Source organism: Ambystoma mexicanum, chromosome 12 (assembly GCF_040938575.1).
Source record: "Ambystoma mexicanum isolate Mex_15411 chromosome 12, UKY_AmexF1_1, whole genome shotgun sequence".
Taxonomy (NCBI): domain Eukaryota; kingdom Metazoa; phylum Chordata; class Amphibia; order Caudata; family Ambystomatidae; genus Ambystoma; species Ambystoma mexicanum.
Genome location: NC_090936.1, coordinates 671,216,931 through 671,240,332, shown reverse-complemented (window position 1 = coordinate 671,240,332; position 23,402 = coordinate 671,216,931). Strand labels below are relative to the sequence as shown.

At 47.9% G+C, this 23,402-nt stretch overlaps 1 protein-coding gene across 1 annotated transcript in view; it reads left to right on the top strand.

Annotated features, from left to right (window-relative positions):
* Positions 1 to 23,402, top strand: part of LRRK2 (leucine rich repeat kinase 2) — a 2,398,611-nt gene that overhangs the window by 1,271,519 nt on the left and 1,103,690 nt on the right. Inside the window, exon 31 of the mRNA XM_069629211.1 lies at positions 2,710 to 2,928. Coding sequence (XP_069485312.1) covers positions 2,710 to 2,928 — 219 coding nt within the window. The remainder of the gene's footprint in view (positions 1 to 2,709; positions 2,929 to 23,402) is intronic.

Here is a 23,402-nt window from a genome sequence, read left to right as displayed (position 1 = left end):
TTCTTTTAAGGTGTTTGGGGCAGTATTTAGAGGATAGATTTTATGTTGTATGACAGACTGACTTTCAGCCTCTTTTTGAACTCTTTTTCTTTCATCCAGTATAGGCACCAAAAGAGAAGGGATAGTATGGGATTTTGCTACCCCAATAAAACTTGTTACTAAACGTGATGCGTTGTCCGTCTCCTGATTCTGATTTACCACGGGTGATAATTTCTTTCTTCGTTGAAACCACATTGTCTTAGAACTTTTAGTGTACGTCCATTATCTTCACCAGAAGCCAATCACGGTCCAGGAACTTGTTCTGACATGACCACCACAAGCAATCCATGTCCTTTGTTCAGGTGTTTGTGTCCTTTGGTGACAGTGATGTAAGGATCTGGCATATCAAGTTTCAGCATATTTAAAACATTTCTGTCCAAATCTGGCCTTGAGCTTGCCATCTTCCTTGTCCAGGGGTTTGCAGTCTCACGTTCATATATTCTGTTACTTCGTAGGAGGCATCCATACAGTCAAAATGGGATGAGTGATGCTGTCAGACTCAATCATGCCCATGTCTCCCTCCTATTCATGAACTTCATCAGCAGGCGCAGGAGCAGTCTTTTTCATTACTTTGTCGCTAGTCCATCTTCTCCCCTCCACTGAAGATGTACCCACCATTCTTATGTAGAACCTAGAACAGAGGCCTGCCCCAGTTGGGGAAGAAAAGCTCACACCCTTTATTATTGTCTGTAGATGGTATGTGGCCTTGCACTGTTCTGCAAACATTGACTGAAGCATTTAGCTCGCTGAATGCACATTACACTGGTAAATCAAAATGATGGGGAAGCGGGAGGATGTTCTCTCATAACCCAAAGTATCCCCTGACCTGCATCATCCTCTTCTGAATGATATGAAGTGGAAGGTCTGTCGACCAGGTTCCTGAATTTCTTTTCTGTGCCTTTTAACTCCTTTGGCATGGCTATGACCCCCGCAAGGGCTCTCTTTGTTGTACATTTCTGATATCCTCAAAACTGCTAACATTATGGGTTTCACGAGTCACCAAGAACTCTCCTAATGCTTGGTTCTAGGACTCCATATAGACATTCATACTCTGTGGCATCCCCATGGTCTGTTTATTGCTGCTTCTTCTCCCCATACTGACGGTCTCCACCCCCAGTCAGACAACTCTTGCCTGTCCGACATCACTCGCTACATATCTGCCCCCAATTTACTGAACTCGGCTGGAAAATGGGAAGAGAGGGCAATTAAAGGAGCGTTGGCCTGGACTAGCTTTGTGCCAATATTTCAAATGCACTGGGCGTCAGTATGATACTGCTGCTGTTCCTTGTTCACTGTGTCAACTAGTTGTTGTGCTACTGATTCTTTCTGATACGTGATAGGCATGCCTCCTCTCCATGCAGCACGAAACACCCATGATAATCTTTGCTAATGGCAGCGTACTAATTCCGTGTTCTGTCCATTTGCTCCTGAAAAATATGTTGAGCCGCGCACGCACAGCCCTAGCGTGCCCATGTGGGTGTCTGCTGTCGGGTTTGCGTGCTGTTCATGTTCCCTTCATTGCTCGCTTCCCGAAATGTTTGAGCTCAACAGCGGACCTGTCGTGGTGAGGCACATGTAAAGAATTTGATGAGGCCCCCTTCAATTTTGTTACACTGGTACCACGAATAGGAGACGCACAAACTGTAGTACTCTCCAATTCCAAACCACTCTGGCGCTGATGAGCCTAGTGAGAAATGCCTACAACATAACTGCTCTGGGCACGCATCCTCCTGAAAACTGGACACAGCAGTGGGGCAACGACATCCAGGTCATTAAAGCAAGCTGTTGAGGGTCTCAGGGAGGTGATCTGTGTGTGCAAAGCACAGCCAAGGGACATAGTGGGAGCTGCAGTCAAGCACCTTTTTGAATCCAGCCTGCACCATGCCAGGACAGTGCTGGAGGTTGGTCAGGGGTGTTGGAGTGGACACCAGGCTGATGGCACCAGCAAGGTCCTTCTGGAACTTGTGTGCATCAGTCAGATGTATGCGCTCTACAAGGGTCGCATAAGATCCTGCTTCCCGGTGATGAATTGTCTGACCTGATTTAGGATTGCATATGCTTGCAAGGGAGTAACAAGCGAGGCCTCTGTGGGCGGGAGGCCCAGGCCAACTTGTCCCCCACTTCACCCCCTCATGCTGGCTTCTGGGGGAGGACAGAAGGGGGAGAGAGCGAACGAGATCAGTACCCCAGCACACCCACCCACCAAACGTATCTTCTTAAGCATATGCACACAAACAGTATATTAAGGTCAACCGCGTTATACCGTCCAAACATGACTTCTAAATAACAGTAAATGTACCACTTTTCACCCGAGCATCATTTTTGGGAAACATATTGAAGAAGATGAGTAAAAACGATCCATAAAATAAGGAAAGAGCAGGGTGCCATTCATAGTACATGAAGTCATAGAGCTAAGATGATGCGGAATAGCCAAATTAAGTTAGCTGTTGGAATTGTTTTAAAGTACTCAAAAGCACAAGCAGTGCTGTGAGTTGTAGGATTTGGGATGTAAACTGCACATCTGCTGCTGAAGTTTTTCAATGACGAAATAAATCATAATGCTTGCCTCTGGTCCAGCCAGAGAAGCTAAACAGTCCATCTGAAGTAGTGTAATGCGTGTGGTGTGACATTCACTATCATGTTAACATGTATGTGTCATTCTTTATGCAGGCTCGTGCTTCCGTGTCTCCAGTTATCCTCGTAGGCACTCATTTGGATGTTTCTGATGATAGATGTCGTAAAGCCTGCCAAAGTAAAATTAACAGAGAACTGGTCAATCAGCGTGGATTTCCGGCGATCCAGGATAACCACTTTGTAAATGCGTCAGAAGAATGTGATTCTCTGAAAAAGCTAAGGAAAACCATCATCGCCAAGAGTTTGCAATTTAAGGTACATCTCTCACTTTCCTTTAATATAAACTGCAAAACAGTTGCTTTTAAAAAGAAATGATGCGTATGTTTCTTGCATCGGCTTAAAAATTGTCCACTAAGAATATGGCTGAAGCCAAGTTGAAACACATCATCATTTCTTTTATTTAGTTTTTTTTGTTTAATCAGTTAGATTTTTACAAAATGCGAGGTTTGTTTTTCTTTTGTCAACAGTTTTGGCGAACTGAGGTAAGTAATTTAGAAGAAAAAAAGTAAAAAAGTCAAATCTGTGTGTTACCAAAGATTTTCTTGAGGTTAAACTCCGAAGTCTATGTGGGTTTCTTAGACCTGTTTGGTATGTTGCCAGGTTGAGAGGTTGACGTTGTTGAGAATTTTATAGGTAGCCAATAGCCATTTCGTTTTGTCTCCACTAATCAACCTTGCCCAGCACGTTGGTTCGTCCATCGACTCAAAATGTTCGAAGATATGTTTCAGGTAGTGGGTTCTTATTCGTTGGTTGCCTGGGCACTGGAGCAGAAGATGTCTAATGGTTTCTTTTTCCGGAGTTACGTTACAAAAGCGACAGAGGTTGGTAGGTGAAGGACCCTCTCACTGCAATGATTTCATTAGTTGCCAACAAGTTTAGCCTGGCTCGAAGCAAAAATTCACGACCCTGCCTACTTAGGAATTTCTTTATATAAGTTTGTAGTTTAAGTTTTCTCACATTACTTGGAAGATGGTTTGTCAGTTTGTTCCCTGCCGCTGCTTCTAGCGTCCATATCCAATCCAACTCGCTGAGTTTTTTTGGGGATTTTCACTGGATTTTGCAGTAACAGTTCTTCGTCACATTTAATTGATTTGAGTGCCGCAATGTTACTCCTTTTCCATGCAGAGAGAGATTTGCTGTTTCCTTTCTCTATTTCTTGGTTTATTAAGTTGTAGATTGAAGGTGGTGCTGCCATTCAGCATTTTCTGTAAAGCATCATAATGGCGTATTTGACCGTGCCATAGAGTGATAATAGGCTTAGTTCACTGCAGATTGAGGCCATTGGAGTATTTTGATAAACTGAGGACCTTTCTCCAAAATAAGGCTTTTAGTTTCGGACAGATTGTTGTAGGGATGTTAGGCATTGTTTTGGCCCTGTACGTTAATGATGGCACCACCTTCATTTTGTAAAATTCCAGCACTAGCGGCCAAATTTACTGTCCTATGGCCTTTTGTCTTTTGTCTACGCTTTTGTCTTTAAGGCTTCTTGCATCGATGTATCATTCTTTGAACTCTCCAGAATTACCCACAAGTATTTGAATTCTTGAACTTTTTCAATTTCTTTCCCATCTAGGGTTAGGTGGATTTTCTCTCTTTTCCTCCTTGATGGTTCCAGTGTCATGAACTTGGTTTTGTTTTTGTTGATTTCAAGGTTATTTCTCTGGATATATTGGAGTAGATTATTTAGTTGACATTGTAGGCCGATAGGCGTGCGATCTAATAAGATAAGATCGGGCTACAGTAAATGGGTGATCGATGCTTTGCTCATCTTTGGAGGAAATGCTCTTACTTATGTGTCTTGTCTTTTAGGTCTCCTAGGAATACCAGGAATAGCACCGGGGCCAACGGACACCCTTGTTTTACTCCTCTGCGTGTTGAAATCTCTGATGATTGGACCCCCATACTAATCTAAACAGACTCTCATACTGGTGTCTGTGTAAAGAGCCATGATGGGGTCAAGGAGGGCCGGCTGACAATTCCAAGCTGCTAGTTTAGACCATAGACGAGATCTGTCCACTCTGTCAAACACCTGAGTTAAGTCTATGAAGGCTTGGAATATGCGTGGTCCTCCTTCCAGTACTTTGTTCTTTAATACGTTTATCAAGAAGATGTTTGCTGCTGTTCCCAAGTTCCTCTTGAAACCAGTCTGTAGGTAATCTTCACATGGTGCTTGTTTTGCACATTCTTTAAATTTGTCCAGTAAGTGGGAACCATAGACTTCCTATTATGTCCATCAGCGCTATTGGACGGTAGTTTGCTGGATGTTTTTTGTTCCCTTTCTTAAAGATTGAGACCACTGTTGTGGTTTTCCATGATGGTGGAATTGATTTTAGTTCAGCACGTCTCCGAAAGATCGTACTCAGTAACATTGACCAGTCGGTAGGGCAGGTTTTTAAATCCACATTTGTTACCCCGTCTGGTTCTGGGGCTCTGGAAGGCTCTAGTTTGTTATACACTCAGTATGTCCACTGGGTCATCTAATTTTGTCCATGCCTGTGTCTTTTTGCTTGCAGGTAGTCAAGCTATTTACCAGACATTTGAAGAGTTTTGTAAAATGCAATATCCAGGATTGCTCACCAATACTATTGTCATTGAGTTCTCTGAAGCCGGAGTCGTTGATTTTAAGTGTCCAGAAATGTCTAGCTTTTTGATCACTTATGGCCTTAAGATGTTTTCAGCATTTTGCTGATAGAGGTTAAGCTGGTATCCTCTTACCCAGGCTTGTTGCTGCAGTGGCTTCCAGGAGTGCTTCATTCGTGCCTGAAATTTTTGCTCTCTGTATTTCCTCAGTTCACGTCTCTTGTCTGCTAACGTTTTATCGTAGACATGTCTTGGTTGTGAAACCGGCTGATGTTTTCTGGGCGGCGCTTTCTTTTAGACTGTGAGTAAAGGCAAATAGTCAATTTGCTTTGACTGGTCTGAGTGAGACATCGCGCTGTATCTGGACTCTGTCTCTAATTGCTTTTGGGCTTTTTGATCCGTTTCTAACAGGGTTTCCGTAGTTTCAACTTGATTGATGGCTCCGTGAGATTCCTCATTTGGACGCTGGTAGAGCGGTAAGGCTGTGTGCACCAGAACCACTACTGTTGTTACTTTCTGCTCGAAATTTGATATCCGGTCACTGTGTTTTCGCCCACGGTGCACCTTCTAGTTCCGGGCCACTGTGCGAGGGTGAACAGGGTCACTCAGCTATGTGCTGCTCTGGCGCTTCTTCTCCGACATTCACAAACCCCGGCTCGTCTCTCAGCCCCACTCCAGCCGCCCGCTCAGACAGTGTCCCCCCTCCGGGGGCCACCAGAGCCTGGCGTAAGCTGGCAGGATTTAATGCGCAGACTGGGGCTGGCGTCATGCAAGGTGCGCACCGCAGAGACAGCGACTCCGAAGGAAGGGTGAGTGTTGTGGGATTTTTTTGTAAGTCTTTAGTTAGGCTTTCTGTGATCACTGTGATTCCGGTGTGTAGAAGACCCGTGATGGTACTCGGGTTTAGTGAGTTTGGGGGGCTAATCTGTAAATGTTCAAGTAAAGAGGACAACAAAGTCGTTGATCTTGATGTTAGTGAGGTTTTCTCCCTCCCTCTTTGGTTACCGGGTGATTGAGACACCACAAGCGTTTTAGATGTGCACGTTTCTTCTCTCTGTGACATGGTCGTGGGTGCTCGCGTCTGCGAGCTCCTCAAACAACAACCTTCCTCCTCCTCTTTGGATGTCGTGGCCACGTACACAGTCCTGCCAGACATGACTGCAGGACTGCCACTCGTCGTCCACTCCGCGATATTGATGACAATTTTAGCCTACTTGCTTACATGTTGACTTCCAGTTGAACTTGAATTTTTTGATGGGATTGTGCCCAACGTCATTGACAGTGGATTATGGTCGCTTGCATAATATATATTTGCCCACCTTCAATTCTACAAAACTCGGTATTACTAAACACAACTATGATTGTGCTGCACCAAATGGATAAACGTTCACCACCTGAGCTGAACATTTGTTGTATCAAGCATATGTGGTAATTGATTGAAGGGAAATGTATTTTCTAAGTGTCATTTTTACTAAAGTTGTGAGATGTATTCTGTATTTCCATTTTTGGGACACCTTGTGTACCTCCGGGGTCTTAAGATGATGGCAGCCGCTGGTTAGAATGCAAGCCATGCATTATTAGCCACCATCAGCCCTTATGTAAGTTTCTTACTCGTGTTTAATGTACATGTTGGGTCAGGCTCGGACTCCAAAAATGCAAAATGGTAGTGTGAGCCACTTTTTTTGGCCAAAGTGGGCCACTTTTTTGGCCCATGTAGGTCAGTTTGATATGTGACTTCACCATGCGGCTTGTAGTTTTGACGAGTGTTACTGAAGAAATAATTTTAAAAATGCACATTGTGGATCACATTTCATCAAAACCTCCCCCTTGGGTACTACACAGACTGTCGCAAAAAAAATGAATTTGCAATGGTAGGCAAAGAGGCGCACGAGACAGTTTTATACCCCATGCCGAACCTGTTAGGTTTTCTTTGTGTGGTATTTAGGTGCATATGTGGGGTCACAAAACATTTATCTTCTTGAAAGAAAACAGATTGAGTTCTGTCAGTAACAATTCTTAAGGAGAGCACCATCTCTGATGCAAACAAGATTCCAAACTGCCATTCAAAGTCATCAGTGCATCTTATGGTGCATTTCTTCTCATAGCAATGGACATTTATAAATGATAACAGAGAAACAGATGTTGGTCCGTTACAATGGGGTCAGAGAATGAGACTTGAAGTCCAGATGTAGCAGGGGAAGTTGGAAACATAAACCAGGGACAAGGACAGGACAGACTAACATAGAAATGGGAAGGTTGAGGAAGTTTTGAATGAAGGTTGGAGGGGTGATGGAAAAGTGCTGTAGGGTTGTCTATGTGAAGGGTAGGGAGAGAGGAAACGGGGTGATGCAGTAGCGTTGAGTGCTAGGAAACAAGCTGTTCAGAAAGGAGTGCTTTGAGGTTGGATTTAATTGTGGTGAAGTTTAAGTAGTACAGAGAGGGAGAGAAAGAGCATTCTAGTGTAAGGGAGCAAGGAGAGAGCAGAAACTAGAGGAAGCACAGGGGGCTCGAGTGGTGGTAAAGAAGTCGGGGTGAGGAAGATCCTAATGAGCGAGGAGGAGAGTAGGGAGTGAGATGAGCAGATGGGTATAGTGGGGATAGTTTTGAAGAGGAGAATACCTTTATACTTCTCCCTTTGTTTCATAGATAGCCAGCCAATCTGTAAGTAGGCTCTCTTCAATTTTCTTTCTTTGAATACTGTCACAATTGTATAGCAAATTCTTTGTTGCATACACATTAAAATCAATCCTAACTTGAGATGCTCTCCATGACTTTTGTGCACGATAACAATTGTCATAAATAATTATAAATATATACAACACATAGTGTTGTCAGCAGCGTGGCTATCTCTTTTGTTGATTATTGTATGTTGCCCCCATCAATGCATGCCCACAGGTGCCCCCCTATTTCTATGTAATAAAGCCAATCTGGCGAAGGGCAGAGGAGGGAGGGGTAAAGAGAGAAAGAATGAAAATTGTGCAGACTGCGAAGTTGAGAACGTTATGCAGAGGTGAAAAATCATATTTGGGAAGACCATAGAGGACACATTCTAACCAGTTTAGAGTTCTACTGAGAGGTTGGATAGCGCCTTGCACTGTTTTAACCAGGCTAAATCATTGACGTCCACGCACCTCTATTCCTCTACTATTACCACCACTCCCTCCACTTATTCCTCCCTCCAATCCTTTGTCCCTCTGTTTCACGCCTCCACCATTAATGTAGTCACTCCTCCCACGCTCCTTTTGATCCATCTTCCCACCCACTGCCACTACTCCTCCTCCCACCACTACTACTCCTCCTGTGCTAATATTCCACTGGACACCCTACTTCTACTGCCACACTATTACGAACACTCCTCCTACACTATTACTAATACTCCTCCGCCCGCACTACTGCTCCTCTCCCCACAATACTACTCAACCACCCTCCTACTACTACTGTCTTCCCACTACTCTACTTCTGTGACTTCTCCACTCAATCCTGTAGCCCCTGCTTCCCGGCCGTGCTCCAAGCAAGGGTGCACATCTCCCTCACCCAAACCATGGACAGTCCCCATGAGAACCACCACCCTCACTCCCCAGGCGTGCTGCACCTCAAAATAAGATTGCTGATTACAGGAGATGAGCTACACCCAGAGTTCTTAGATCACCAGTGCACAGAGACACCAGTGAATTTTATAGGGATCCCAATAAGGACCGCTTTTTATTTATAAGCCATTCTTATCCCTTAAACCTTTTTTTCCTTTTATTGTACTTAGGAATCCCCTGGTGTGAGCACCAAATGCCTGGGGACCAGCTACGTCAGGGAACTCTTCCTTGGAGGGATCTTGGGAACCCTTAGGGTGAGTCTGGCACAACAGACCCCTTACCTAAGCTCAGGTGCCACCCACATGGAGTGTGAGGCCAGAGGATGGCCTCTCTGAGTGGATACATCTCACTAGTTGGCCTCAGGCAGGCTGCCACACTGTCCCACTACCTCATGCCAAGGTACATTCCCTATATCTACTTAATGTTCCTACAAATAATGAATATCCTACCCCTGCTTAACTTTTAAATCCCCTTATATCCCTACTACCCCAAATGCTACATTTTCCCCTTCGTGACAATTAACTTACCTAACAGTAATTACATATGCATGTGACTACACATACATATATACATTAACATACAACATATATACTACATATACTGAAGATATACATTGTCACACTGGAAGGACTGCTGCAGTCAATTACCCGCTTTGCAGTACCTTCCATGGGTCTGTCCTTGGTGATGTTGCGGTATGTGGGCTACTGGCTAGGGCCTATCTCCGGGATGACTCATGGGGCCTGGGCCCTTTTCTTTCTTCAGGGTGCCCTGCCCACCCCATAGAGCCACCCGCACTCATTGTGTCGCCTGTATGCTTTTTAAATGTCCTGGGTGGACCCTTGCGTGAGTGGGTGTCTGCCTGTTGTCACCATTGCAGTCCTGCTGCTTTTTGCCATCTTTAGGGTGTTCCCCAATGTCAGGGGGGGGCCCACCCGCACTCACGGCCCTTTATGATCTTCAAGGTGGGCCCTGTTTGCTGTGGGGCCCAACCGCACTCACCACTGCACCCGTGGCATACTTCACTGTCTTCAGGGTGGCCCGTTAGTGTGGGGGACCGTCCCCATCACTGCACCAACCGTTCCACCATCTTGATTTGTGCAATGCCCCCGTTGTCATGATGCTGCGGTGGCCATTTTGGGTTCAGGCCATGTCCCCATGACAACAGGGGCACCGCCGTGCCTGCGGCCTTGTTGGGCTTCTGGCCCGCCACCTCAGCAATGTGTTGTAAGATGCAGGGGCGGGGCCCTGCCCTTCACTCGGGCAGCGCAGGGCTTTTCGCTCACCCAGGCTTCCCAGCAGAGCAGCCTGGAACTTTCGCCCTATGCCTCTTCACTCATGGAGCGGGCTTCTCTTTCTCCGTGCTTCACCTCCCGGGCTGCGACGGGCATAAGTCCTGGGAGGACCTTTTTGAAGAATCTGTCTTGCTGGCCATGAGGAGGGCTGTCAGGGGCACGGCTGGGAAGCCTGGTCCTGGCTGCCCCCCATACATAACCAGGGGGCTTAGCTGCTGATGCAAAGGGTAGCTCTGCTGCTTCAGGGCCGTGGCATCTACAGGCCCGACCAGGGGCCAAACAGGATGGACCCCACTGTATCCATGACCCAGGTGCTGCCTGGGCCAAGGAAGAACAGCCCAGCTCAGGCTGTCTCTGAGGGTGCTCCACACGCACTGCCAAGAGCCATTTTATGGAATTAGGCCATGGGGGCAGATCGAGGCAGTGAACCCGCCCCCCAACCCAAAGTAAGTCTCTCCCTTTTCTCAACCATCCGTTTTTGTAAAAATCTACAGATTTAAAAAAATGGTTGAGAAAGAGTTCTATTCCCTTGTTTTCTTTTCTTTTTTCTACTATTAACATATGTGAGACAGGCCTGGTATCAAGAGAGATGACACAAGCAGAAATGCAATTCTAAACAAAACATTACTAATAATCAGGATGGTATAACGCCTAACTAGCCATATACTATAGTGGGATTTTCCCTGCATAAAGGAATCTATGGAAAGTATTTGTCCGTAAGTCCAAAATGGAAGTTTGTTTCAAAACCTATATTGTCCTCAGAACTACAACACAAAATGGTGTGGGAATCTTTCTCAACAAAATAGAAGTGTTCAAAGTAAAGACTGAACTACTTTCAGCTTGAGTTCTTCTTGGGTTCCCTGTTTGAAGTTCAACACAGTTCCAATAAAGATTCCGTTAGAAAGTGTTTGATCAAATTCCGAAGTTACCTTCTCCAAGTTCAAATGTACCACTATTTACACAAGGCAAAGGTCTGGGAATTCTCTTTCCTAAAGTTCTAATACAGCACAGCAAAGTTTTGGTTGTTTGACTCTCAGGGTTCCCTTCCCCAAGACTTTAACATAACATTCATTTTGGGTTTCATCTGCTCAATAGTTCAAAAGAAAACATTGGGCGCGATTGACCCTCCTTCAGGTTTGCTTCACCAAGTATTCAGTTCACACAGCTTGTTCATTGTTCAGTGTTTCTTGGTATAGGCGCAGTTGTGAGACCACATGGTCCACCAATTAAGTCACGCAACCAGTAGCCCTGTATATTAGCAGACTTTCTGGTCTATGCATAGTTGTCGGACCGCACAGTCCACCCATCACAGGTCATGCAACCATAAGTCTCCACAAAGATGTGGGATCCCTTGTAGACTCTTTGGTCTTGCGCTTTCTCTGTATTCTTTGTAACCCCCTTTGATGCCAGTTCTTGGCTTATAATATATTGGTGACTCTTTCTCACATTTGAAACTGTAATTGCTAGTCCTTCTGACCTGGGACCCACGATGTTCACCACAACGCTTCCATCTTTCTTATGCCTTTAATTCTGTCCATACTGCTCTTAATTGATAGGGCTGGTTGACATATCTATTAAAGTGTTCATTCACCATTCAGCATATCATAGTTTACTCATTTGACAGTTTTCTTTCAGTTCGGCATTCATTACTGGTAGCATTTACTGGTGTTTGTTTGAATGGCAGTTTTCTTTCAGTTCAATATTCAATATGACTAGCGTGTACTTAAATGCAGGCACTGTTACTTATTTAAAGTTCCTTCTGAGCGCTCTGGTCTCCACAGTGTCTCCTGACATTCACCAGCTTTTCCGGCTCCTCCCAGTGGCATGTCCTGACCCGGAAACCTTCAGTTCATTCGCAGGGCACATCGCCAGACGCGGCCGGCACCTTTGCTCTGCTCCACACGCAATACACATCCCTGGCGTCTTCTGCAGCTCCAGCTGCACCTGGGCTTGTGCACGGATGGCTTGTCTTTCTCTTCTGCTACCTGGCAGTGCCTGCTGCCCCTAAACTAAGAATTGTACTCTTACTGATATTGGTTTGAACCACAGAAGTTTTAGGTGAACCGATTTTAATTCTCTAGATCTGTCCACTAGCTTAAATTTTTTGGTAGGATTAGGTTTCCTTATTCTAGAAATCCTACGACTGAATCATTGCTATTTGTAGATTACCACTCATTTAGTTGGATTGCTATATGTTTCTAGAACATGTGTTTACATAATTATTGCTAAGGTTGACAAATAAATGCATGGATAGGAAAACAAAACAACAATTCCTGATTCCAAAAAGGTATAAATCATATATTTTCAGCAAAAAGCATAACAGAAAGTCAACATGGTTATAATCTCAACCAAGGGCATAAAAAAGGAATAAATAAATCAACATGGTACATATAATTGGGTACAATTGACAATAAAGTTCAAAATTCCAAGAGAATATGACATACATATAGCGGAAACAAGAGCATAAGACAAATAAACAATGCTGGTTAGTTAAAGCACTAACAAGACATATATTAAGAGGGGAGGAAGAAAAATCAGATGCATGGTAGCAATTCAATAAGTTAATTGCATCATAGATCCCATGGTGGGAACTTCTAGTTGTCCCTAAAGTTGTTTATTCGGAGCAATTAATGCTGTAGGGTCATTGAATACAAGATATCTTAACCTTGCCCTCCTTCACAGTAGAGAGTTCCCGGTCCTGCAAAACTCCTCTGGCAAGTCTCCGGGAATCGTTGACGGCGTCTCTGCTCCTTGGCCTAGTCCCAACACAGTGGATTCTCTTCCCTTTCTCTTCTCTCTGCTTTTGGCCTCCAGCTTTTATACTCTTTTTCATTATTAACAGGCTGCAGGCGAAAAGGGTTAGATGCAATGGCCTTATTTTGTGTATGCCTGTTAGTGTGACCTGCCTGACATGTATTACTAATTGCTTGCAGGTCCTTCTTCTTGGTCCCAGTACCACAATGGTGTTTACAATAGGAATTGTTCATTACTCTTAGTTGCCTTGATGAAAGAGTACAGGGAAAAACTGGAAAGGACTGACCATATCCCATGAAGACTCATGGAGGGTCGGGTAGGTCAGTGTTGGTGAAGGGGGATACCATATCTCGCCTTCAGGTACCCACTCTCTGAGGACCCTCTACCCTGGTGATCCTCCCTCGCTTGTCCACCGCCAGGGTCTGGATCTAAAAGCGAAGGTGATTTTGTAGGTGTTCACTTAGAGGAGAAGCACATAGCTGCTACTAGTAGAACCCTGTGGGGCTGCAGGCCCTGCTCCACTACACAAACATATACACTTCTTACACTAGCTCCTGTTCACCTGCTACATGCACCACCTCCTCCTCCACTGCTTTACCTCACCTGAAGAAAAACCCACCCTGCCTGGCTCCTGTTCCTCCTTTAAATATCTCTCCCTTCCTAGAGTTTGGTCCACCTTTCCTAGCCAGTCTTGGATGCTCTCCCCACCCCTGGATAATTGATTTGCATGTGTATGTGGAAGCTTTAAAAAGGAGCTTAAGCCCTGCTCACATATTCCTCTGGTATCTGTTTTGTAATGAGTGTACCAAGTTCAATGCAACGTTTGTGTTTCGGGAACCAGTCTCCCTGACCGTGTCTGTTAGTCTTTGGAAATTCCCATGGTGGTTTAGTGGATCAAGTAATGTGCATTGAATCCCGCCGGTGCATGTGGGCAGGACTGTGCCGCCTCTGTGAATGCCACTTTAGAGGAGGAGCCAAGTGCCTCCACCTGAAATCCTGCCCCCATTTTGCCTATATGTTGGAAGCTGAAAATTGTGACATGCACAGCACCAGTAATGATCCCAATACCGCGAAGCATCTTCGAACCAACGTGTCCATTGAAAAAGCCCTACATGATGTACCCACGCAGAAATGACAGTCTCTTAGGGGAGATCCCTGAAGAAATATAAAGATGAATGAAAGAAAAGATTGTTGACGTCATACGAAGAAAAGATGATGCAACAAGAAGAGATGACAATGCTACAGCTGGGTCTGCGTTTCTGTGTGGCTTCTCCCTTTGCCAACGTCCCTACGTCTGGCATTTGCCTCGGCCGTGGGATTCGCTTCCTCCACTTAAGGGTCACTGGTGCTTTATGCTTTTTCCTGGAACAAGATGGGGCATTTTGTTCACCCCAAGTTGTCAAACATATAGAAAGTTCAGCACTACATTGAGGCACATACATGGAGAATCTTGCTGCTATTATCTTGAGGCAAATGGGAAGTAATATTCAGATAACTTACTCCCCCTATAAGCAGATGATATCTCGTGTACAGGGAGTTCATGGTGGCAACGGGAGTCCTTATCACCTAAAGGGCAGTCCCAGTAAGATACCCCTTGTCCAAACCCTTAGGGAGGGTTTGGCTGAGCAGGCTCCACTCCCTAGTCTCAAAGAGGGTGGCTCCCCTTGGGGAGAAGGGATGAATACCCTGGATTCATCACATATGATTGGAGCATTCTCCTGTGGCTCTCTCTCTCTGATTCCCATTCTCCATGCAGCTATGCTCTGGCTCTTCCTGGCATGGAGGCCACTCGGTTGCACTGTAGGATTTGTGAGTGATGTCTGTCTTTTTGTTTCTTTGGCTCTCTTGGGTTTGTCAGGTTGACAATCTGTTGTCGCTTTTAATCTGCAACAGTTAGAGAAATATGGTGAGCTATTTTGTCTAGAGGTATGATAATGGGGTAGGGTCTTCATGCATACATTCTGGCACAAGGGGGCATGGCAGGAATTGGGGGGCCCCCCCTCTGCTACCACCATCCAACTCTGGCTCTGGAGTTCTCCCTTGTAGGCTTCCCACTCCAGGCTGAGAGGTGTTACGAGCGTACTGGCCTTGTCACATGCCTCCACCCTTTCTTCGAACAACCCCTCCTCTCCCTGTCCGCTTACTGACTGAGAGTACCGTGAGAGGAAATCTACATTTTTCTGCTTCGTGCAAGTGCGGCTGTACGGCCATGATCTATCTCTATATTTGTTTGTTTCTGGACATCCAAACCAGCTGGGTGTGGTCTGTCACCAAATTGAGGTGCCATCCACACCATACAGGAGCCAGTTTATAGCTAAACACTCATTGTCAATTATTGGGTATTCTTCTGCATGGGGTCTGGCATGGATCACATGCTCATGAATATTTCCTGTCTTCATGCTGGGAATCCTCTGTAAAAGAAAAAAGTTTGTTTTCACTGTAAAACTGTATTTCTCCTCTAAACCAATCACTGTCCTCTGGGTCATACTCCCCCATCCAATGACAGTCCTCTCCCTAAGCCCCGCCTCTGCCAGCAATCTTCAGATTTTTACCGTGTTGGGAGTCCTTGAGTGGCTCGCTGAGCTATTTTTATGTTTTTCCCAGTTTTTCAGCGGAAAAAAGTTAGATTTTTGTTTCCACCAGAGCATGTGTGCTCTTTTCCTCATTGGCCGGCAATGAGGACCCTTTGTCGGTGAAGATTTACACCCTCCGACCATGACAGAGGAGAAAAAGGAGGGAAGGACCCTCTTCAGCCCTGCAACAAATGCGGGCTACAGAATGTATTAGTGGAGGACAAACATCTACAATGTCTTTACTGCTTGCACCCGGACCACAACGAGGATGGGTGTGAGTTATGCCTGGGCTTCTCGAAGAAGACAAAGAAAGACGGGCATAGCATGCTGGCAGCATGGCTCAATTCGAGCAAGGCCTCATCCCTGTGCTTGGAGCAGGGTCATGCCTCGCCCAGGACCGGCTGGTCCGAGGGCAGTCTCCCTCTGGGAAGAGATCAGTCCTTTGAGGCCACCCCATTCAAGTCAAAGATAAGGCAAAGAACCTCAAGTCAGATTCCACCGGGTTCGCCGTTGATACAGGTCCCAGGTTGGATAGGCCGCTATCACCACTGCTGTCCTTCCTCCATAGCCAGCCTGCCATCAAGCTCCTCCTCAAAGAGGAAGTTGTCCACCCCGGCCAAGACACGGGACAAATCAGAAAAGCCTAGGCCCTAGGAAGAGAAGAAGGACACTCAGCCCAAGCAGGCTCAGCTGGTGCAGCCAATGTCCTCGTCGACCACTTAGTTGACACCTGCTGTGATGACCACAGCAGCGGTAGGTGCTTATCCGACGTGGGTGGCTCCTACGGCACAAAGGATTTCCCTGCCTCCAAGATGCAACATGGCTGCCAAAGTAGCAGCAAGCACCCCCGGGAGAGGTGGGGGGGAGAGATACACCGGTCCAGATCCCGGTTCAAAGGTGGGTTAAACGCCTCACTTTCCCTAACCGAACGAGGATTTCCCTACCTGTTTAACTAAGACTAAAGTAAACAACTCTAAAATGGTATCTGTCCCTCACACTTACACATAAAATAAAACATACAGGTATTATATGGCCGAAATAACAATTCATTACAAACATAAACTTTGCTAACATGTATCCTTGTAACCAGGGTCTGGTCCCCTTCCCCAGGATTGATTCAGGATTTTCAAAGCACAAGTTCAACTGAAGAAAGTTCCTTTCAAACACCAAGTTTTTCTTCACTCACAATACAACTTTCTTTTCACTCTGTACGTCTTTCACTTTGCACATGAACAGTCTTGTTGAGCAGAATTTGTCACTCAACAGTACTCTTGCGTCCCGTCCCCTTTCCTCCATAATGCATGAGCGTCCCTTCCGAGGGACGGGAGATGGAACTTTTTTCACCAGAAAAAACCTTCTTCCCTTTTAAATTTAAAGGCGTGTAAGGGTGCGGCCCTGGGAGCATGCGCTACCCTGACTCTGCCCTTCCGGCGCCACATCTCAGTCCCCTTTTCTGTGTTGACGGGAACGGGCCAATTTCACCAGCGCTCCTGGGTTTGGCTTTGGCCATGTAATACCACATGCTCTTCCCCTGGATTCTTTATTCTGTCTTTTTGTCTTCTTTTATCAATCAGGTACTTGGTCCTTTGCCACCAGACTCTTCCCTGACGCATGTCGACTTCAACGGACTTCAGCAGGTGTCCAGTCTGCGAGGGGCTCTTCCCTACATCAGATCCGCACGCCCTTTGCCTCCGCTGCCTTGGTCCCGACCACAGATGGGACGATTGTTACATGTGTGACGCTGTCACGCCTGCGCCCGCAATTGTCCCACCCAGAAACACCTCACGCTACAATACCTGTATTAGGTCCCCCTTCCAACAGCAGCGGGATGCTCCGGCGGTGCCTCACCATACAGGAAAGGCTGCAAAGAGATGGCGGTGCCCGAGGATGTGGCGGCTGTGGCAGCAGTGGCGTTGGGGGTCGCCTTGGTTTCCGAGGCACAGCCATATTGGGTCAGGCACTGCGTCCTGTGTTTTCCCGTTCACGTGATCACGCCCGGTCACGTTATCACACGCAGTGCCGCTCACGTGATTCCATGAGGACACGCTCACGTGACCAATAAGGAAGTTCTCCAGTATAAAAGAACGCTGACCGCACACAACCACGCTTCTCAGCTGTTTCCTTTACGGTGTGAGTGGCGTTCTTGGACTTTAGACTTTTGACTTTGGACTCTGCTGGTTTTTGGACCCTGTTACGTTGTTTGGACCCGATTCTGCTCCTTCCTTCGTATGTGGCGATTTGGCTTCTTGTCTTCACGGTTTCTGGATTACTTCTGGCCATTGGATCACAGACTTCTTCTGGACTATTGTTTGGCAAAGGCTACTGGGGACATTGAACTTTTGCGTTCTAGAAACTTTTCACCTTCCTCCTGCAACCAGGAACCCTGGCTTCGACCTCTTAAGTGCAGGTGACATCCGTAGATTACTGCAGGTATTGGGGTACTGCAATTCTCTGTTACACCCCACTATCATCTTGCTGCTGTTGGGTTCACTTCCCCTCCATAGTCCATCCTAGGGACGGAGACATAGAGATTTGCATCACCTACAGAATCTCCACTGGCAGTCTTTTGGTAGGTGTCATTTCATTCCTTTTGCTAAAGTATATTCCCTGTATTACTTGTTTTTGGAATTCATTTGTCATTGACTGTTCCTTTGCAGCTGCCTGGGTACCCGTGTTCCTGCTTTCGTCACCATTGGCCTCAATAACTGGCTAGGGAGTAGTTCTGGTTCCTCCCTGGCTGGTGCTTGGGGACGGAGGTATACATAGTCATCAATGAGTCTATCCTTGACAGACACACTCTCCTCACGTGCCCTGAAGAATAGACTGGCTAGGTGGAGGGAGCTCTTCGAGAGGTTGCTTCCAGAGGACCTGAAGGACTTCGTCAGACATCCATCAAGGCCCAAGATAGGGCCGCTCTTTTCCAATGCACCACGCAAGGGAGACTCCTTTCCAAGGAAGTGCCAGAGCGGGAGGAACCTTTCAGGTTCTCATACCAGCACGAATATCTAGGCTAATTCAGCTACCGGCCACCAGGCCAAGGGGTCTGTAGACTCTCCCAAAGATAGTGCTGAGGGACCAGAAGGTCCTTTTACCGGGTGTACACCCGAGGGGCTACGCCCTTGTACCGGCATTATGGTCGAGGGTGCGCCTACACGCAGCACTACCAGCGACTTTGCCGAGGGTGACACGCCTACCAGGTCTTGGTCTGAGGTGCAGGGCAGGCCTCATGCTCCACCATCAAGAGTCCTCGAGGAGGCAGGGCCCAGTGAGCCAAGCACCAAGACTTCGGCACGTGGCATGCAGCTCGACAAGATGGCTGACGCGCCAACCAAAATGGCCGCTCTTCCGATACCTCCCAGAGGAACGGGGCAGATGGGTGAACGAGTTACAAGGTGGGACTGGGGTCAACCAGGTACGTGGCCTACAGTTTATCCATTGGCAGCACAGGGCAGGTTCCCTCTGCAACCTAGACAGTATATGCACCTGCTCCAGCAGCCGCCCACAATCCCGCCAATATCACCTGCCACCCCACCGGCCTGTAAGGACAGGTTATTTGAAAAGTCCTCACCCTTATGAAATATCCTCAGATGGGGGCCATCCTCAGGGAATCTATCAAGGACATGCTCGCTCCGGCCCGCCGACTGCACCCATAGTCATTTCTCCTATGTCTCCAGCGCTGCAGGCCCCTGTGCAGCCACCACTGCCCATGCCGGCTCCTTTGATTCCGGCTCTCCTAACCCCACAGTTCAGGAAGTTCAGTACCAGCCTCCGCTGCACCCTCCGGTCTCCACACCCCAGCCCAAGGCACCCAGCACTCCCCCTCCTCCTGCACCGGACCAGCCAGACGCTTAGGTGGACACGGATGAGGAAGAAGAGCCTGACACACCATCTTCAGCCAAGGCCTTCCACGAACGACTTTCAGGTCTGGCAGAGGACCTGGGCCTTCCTCAGCCTGCAGTCGAGCAACCAGAGGCAGGGGTGCTTGCCGAGGTCCTCAATCTACGCCCCTCGGCTAGGAAGGGGATCCCAATGCAAAAAGGATGTTGTCGCCTTGGCCAAAAAGGGGTGACTCAACCTCCACTCGGTACAGCCGGTCATTCGATGCTTGGACGCCAAGTACAGGCAAATGGAGGGGGATACACTCTTGCTGTCGGCCCACCCTCAACCACACTCTTCAGTGATTGCTGCAACTTCACTCTACTCAAAGCCTCAGTCATCCTTGGCCACCTCATCCTCGGCGCTGCTAGGCAAGGAGGAGAAGATCATGGAGGCGTACGGGAAGAAAGTTTATTCCAACGATTCACTGCATCTTCAGCAAGCAAACGCGGATGCCATGCTGGCAGCCGTTAACCAGAGGATTTGGCAGGAAATAGCCGACTTCCCTCCAGAACTTCCGGTGCAGAGCCAGTCACGCTTTAAGGCGAGACTGGCAGAGGCTAAAATGGTGGCACAAGACATCATGGAATCCACTGTGGCCCACATCGACACCTATTGCCGGGCCATATGCATCGCCACGGACATGAGAAGGATGGCCTGGCTCTGGGCTCCCAAATATAATCCAGATGTCCAGGAACGCATATTGAACCTTTGTTTCACTTTCACTCCACCCCTGACGAAGACCTGGATAAAAAGAAAAACTGTTTGCAAACTGCAAAGTCTTTATCCTTACAAAGGCGCTCCGACAAAGAGCAGACATTTGGGAGGGTTCCACGGCTTCCAAGAACGGAGGTCCAGGCAGCCTGACCATTTGCTGAGTCAACACTGGTGCAAACAACAAAAGGGGGGGTAAGGCTTTTTCAAGCCCCCCTCCTCAGCAACAGCCTCCGAGGGAAAGAAAGAATGACACGCCCCTTTAAGTCCTTGTGTCTCCAGGGGGGCAGGCTTGCCCTTCACGCACAGTTCTGGCATCAGTATTTTGCGGAACCATGAATCCTCTGTTGTATCCACGTGGTACTGCCTACTGATCCCTTCAACTCCTCCCCTCCACTCCCACAGATTGGGACAGCAACTCTGTTGGCTGAAATTCGGTCGCTCGTCGAGAGCAAGGCAGTGGAAGATGTCCCAACCTCTCAGCGAGGATTGGGATTCTATTCCAGGGTTTTCTCCATACAGAAGAACCACCAGGCTGGCCTGAGAGTTGTGTTGAACCTTTCCACCCTCAACCTCTCCCTCCCTCTTCAAAAATTCAAGATGGCTATGACCGCACTCATAGCAGAGACATTGTGCACGGGAGACTGGATGTGCTCCCTGGATCTGAAGGACGCATATCTACACATCCCGATTTTACAGCCTCATCGCGCCTTCCTCCGGTTCAGGATCATGGGCTACCACTTCCAATAGAAGGTGCTACCCTTTGACCTCAACTCAGCTCCCAGGGTGTTTAACAGACTCATGAATACATTGGCGGGTCCCCTCAGGGGCCCAGAGCCACCACATCTACCCGTACTTCGACGACTGGCTCGTCAGGGCAACATCACCGGAGGCGGTGCACCACACCTCCTCAGCTCTTATGATCACTCTCCATGACCTGGGACTTTCGGTCAACCTCAAGAAGTCCCAGCTGCAATCCACGCAGAGACTGACTTTCCTTGGCCTCATCTGGGGTACGTGCTCCGAGAGAGTTTTCCCCTCGGAGGACAAGATCAAGGCCATCAAGAGGGCCACGGCTCACTGCCTCATCCGAGAAGTGACACAGGCCTGGACGTACCAACACTTATTGGGACTCATGGCGGCAGACCTGATGGCCGTCCCCCACATGAGACTCAGGATGAGGAAACTAAAGCTGCACTTCGCAGCCTCATGGAATCAGGAGCGGGGCTCCCAAGCGGAGCTTGTCATTATTCCTCATTCTCTCCGCTCGGACCTCACATGGTGGCCCACGGACTGCAGCCTGCGGACGGGTAAGCCCTGCGGCAGCCAGCCCCGCAGGTCACCATCACTACGGACTCCTCTCTCGAGGGCTAGGGGGCTACTCTGGACAGCCACAGCATCCATGGAGCCTGGACCCGGCAGGAGAAGGAGTCTCATATCAACTAGCTGGAACTGAAAGCCATCTGGCTAGCACTCAAAGTTTTCCTTCCGGTCCTTGGGGGCAAGGTTGTCCTCATCCAGACAGACATGGGGGTGCCAGATCCCCTCCACTTGCAGACTAGCCATCAGCATGTGGGAATGGGCCCTGGAGAACAACATCTACCTCACGGCCGTCCACCTTCCGGGGGAGTCCAACTTGGAGGCGGACAGGTTCAGCAGGCTGGGAGCGGACAATTACGAGTGGCAATTGAACGGCCAGGTGCTGCAGAGATCTTCAGCAGATGGGGGCATCCTCAGGTGGATCTCTTTGCCTCCTGGGACAAGAAGTGCCAGGAGTTCGCAACCTGGCAGGGACAAGGCCCCGGCTCCTTGGACGACGTATTTCAGATTCAGTGGAATGGCATGACAGCATATGCCTTACCGCTCACACCACTGGTCCACAGGGTGATCTGGAAAATAAAGGAATCTTGTCACCTCAGCATCATTCTGATAGCTCCAAGGTGGCCGGCGAGACCATGGTTCTCGGAGCTGCTCAGCCTCTCAGACAGACCACCCATTCACCTTCCAACGAGCCCAGCACATCTTCTGGCGCAACAGGGGGGCAGAGTCATCCACCCCGCACCACAGAAATTAGACCTTGCAGCGTGGTTCCTGAGCAGGTCACGCTAAGGCACCTCAACCTCTCACAGACTAATCTAGAGATGATTCAGGGTTCTCGGAGGAAGGCTATCAGGAGCCAGTACAAGAGTAAGTGGACTAGGTTCTGTCTCTGGGCAGACTCCAAGGAGATCAACCCCCTTATGTGCAAGTTGGACGATGTGCTTTCCTTCTCGGCTCACCTTGCACAGTCAGACGTGCAGGTGGACACATGCTGCATGTATTTGGCAGCCATAGGGTCCTACAGAAACTCGGAGGAGGAATTCTTCTCCTCTTCCAACACGATAATCAAGAGGCATTTGACGGGCCTTGCCAGACTTAACGCGCCCATCAAAATACCACACCCCGTGTGGGACATCAATGTAGTGTTGGGCGCCTTGGAGCACAAGCCGCTTGAGCCAATGGTTACCATTAAGGCATCCCTGCTAGTGGGCCTTACTTCGGGTCGCAGTCAGCGAGATCCAGGCTGTGGTGGCCTCCGAGCCATATACTACTCTTCAAAGGGATAAGGTAGTTCTGCGGACACACCCAGCGTTCCTACCAAAGGTACCATCCGCTTTCCATCTAAACGAGGAAATAGTTCTACCCATGTTCTTTGCCGAGCATAAGGATGAGGCTCAGAGGGTCCTGCACTGTCTGGATGTCAGATGGACTCTGAAATTCTACTTGGACAGGACCAAGGGCTTCTGCAAGTCGTACACACTGTTTGTCACCTTCGGTGGGTCAAGGCCTCTATATCTCAGTGCATGTTCTCTGCCATCAAGGAGGCCTATGAGGGGCAGCACAAGCCACTTCCAGCTAACATGCACGCCCATGTGGTCAGAGCTAAGGCCACGGCCATTGCATTCCAATGGCAGGTTCCGTGGCAGATCATAAGCAAGGCGGCCACCTGGGCCACCGCTTTGGCTTTCTGCAAGTATTACTGTTTGGACGCTGGCTCTAGATGAGACACAGCTTTTAGGACAGGCGGTTCTAAGAAACCTATTTGTTTAAGGAGGGTCTCCTCTCCACCCTAGGGTTAAATTCAGTTGTAATCGCCCATGTAGTATGGACGACAACGGATGGGACGTAAGAGTAATTAATAGTTACTCACCGTAGTGACTAACATACTCTTAGTCCTTAGTCCCTTTCCTCCATACATCCCACCATCCTCCCTCCTAATAAAACTGGTGTAATTAGGCAATGTTAATATATTGTCGATGCGTATATGGGGACTGAGGTGTGGTGCCGGAGGGCAGAGTCATGGTAGCGAATGC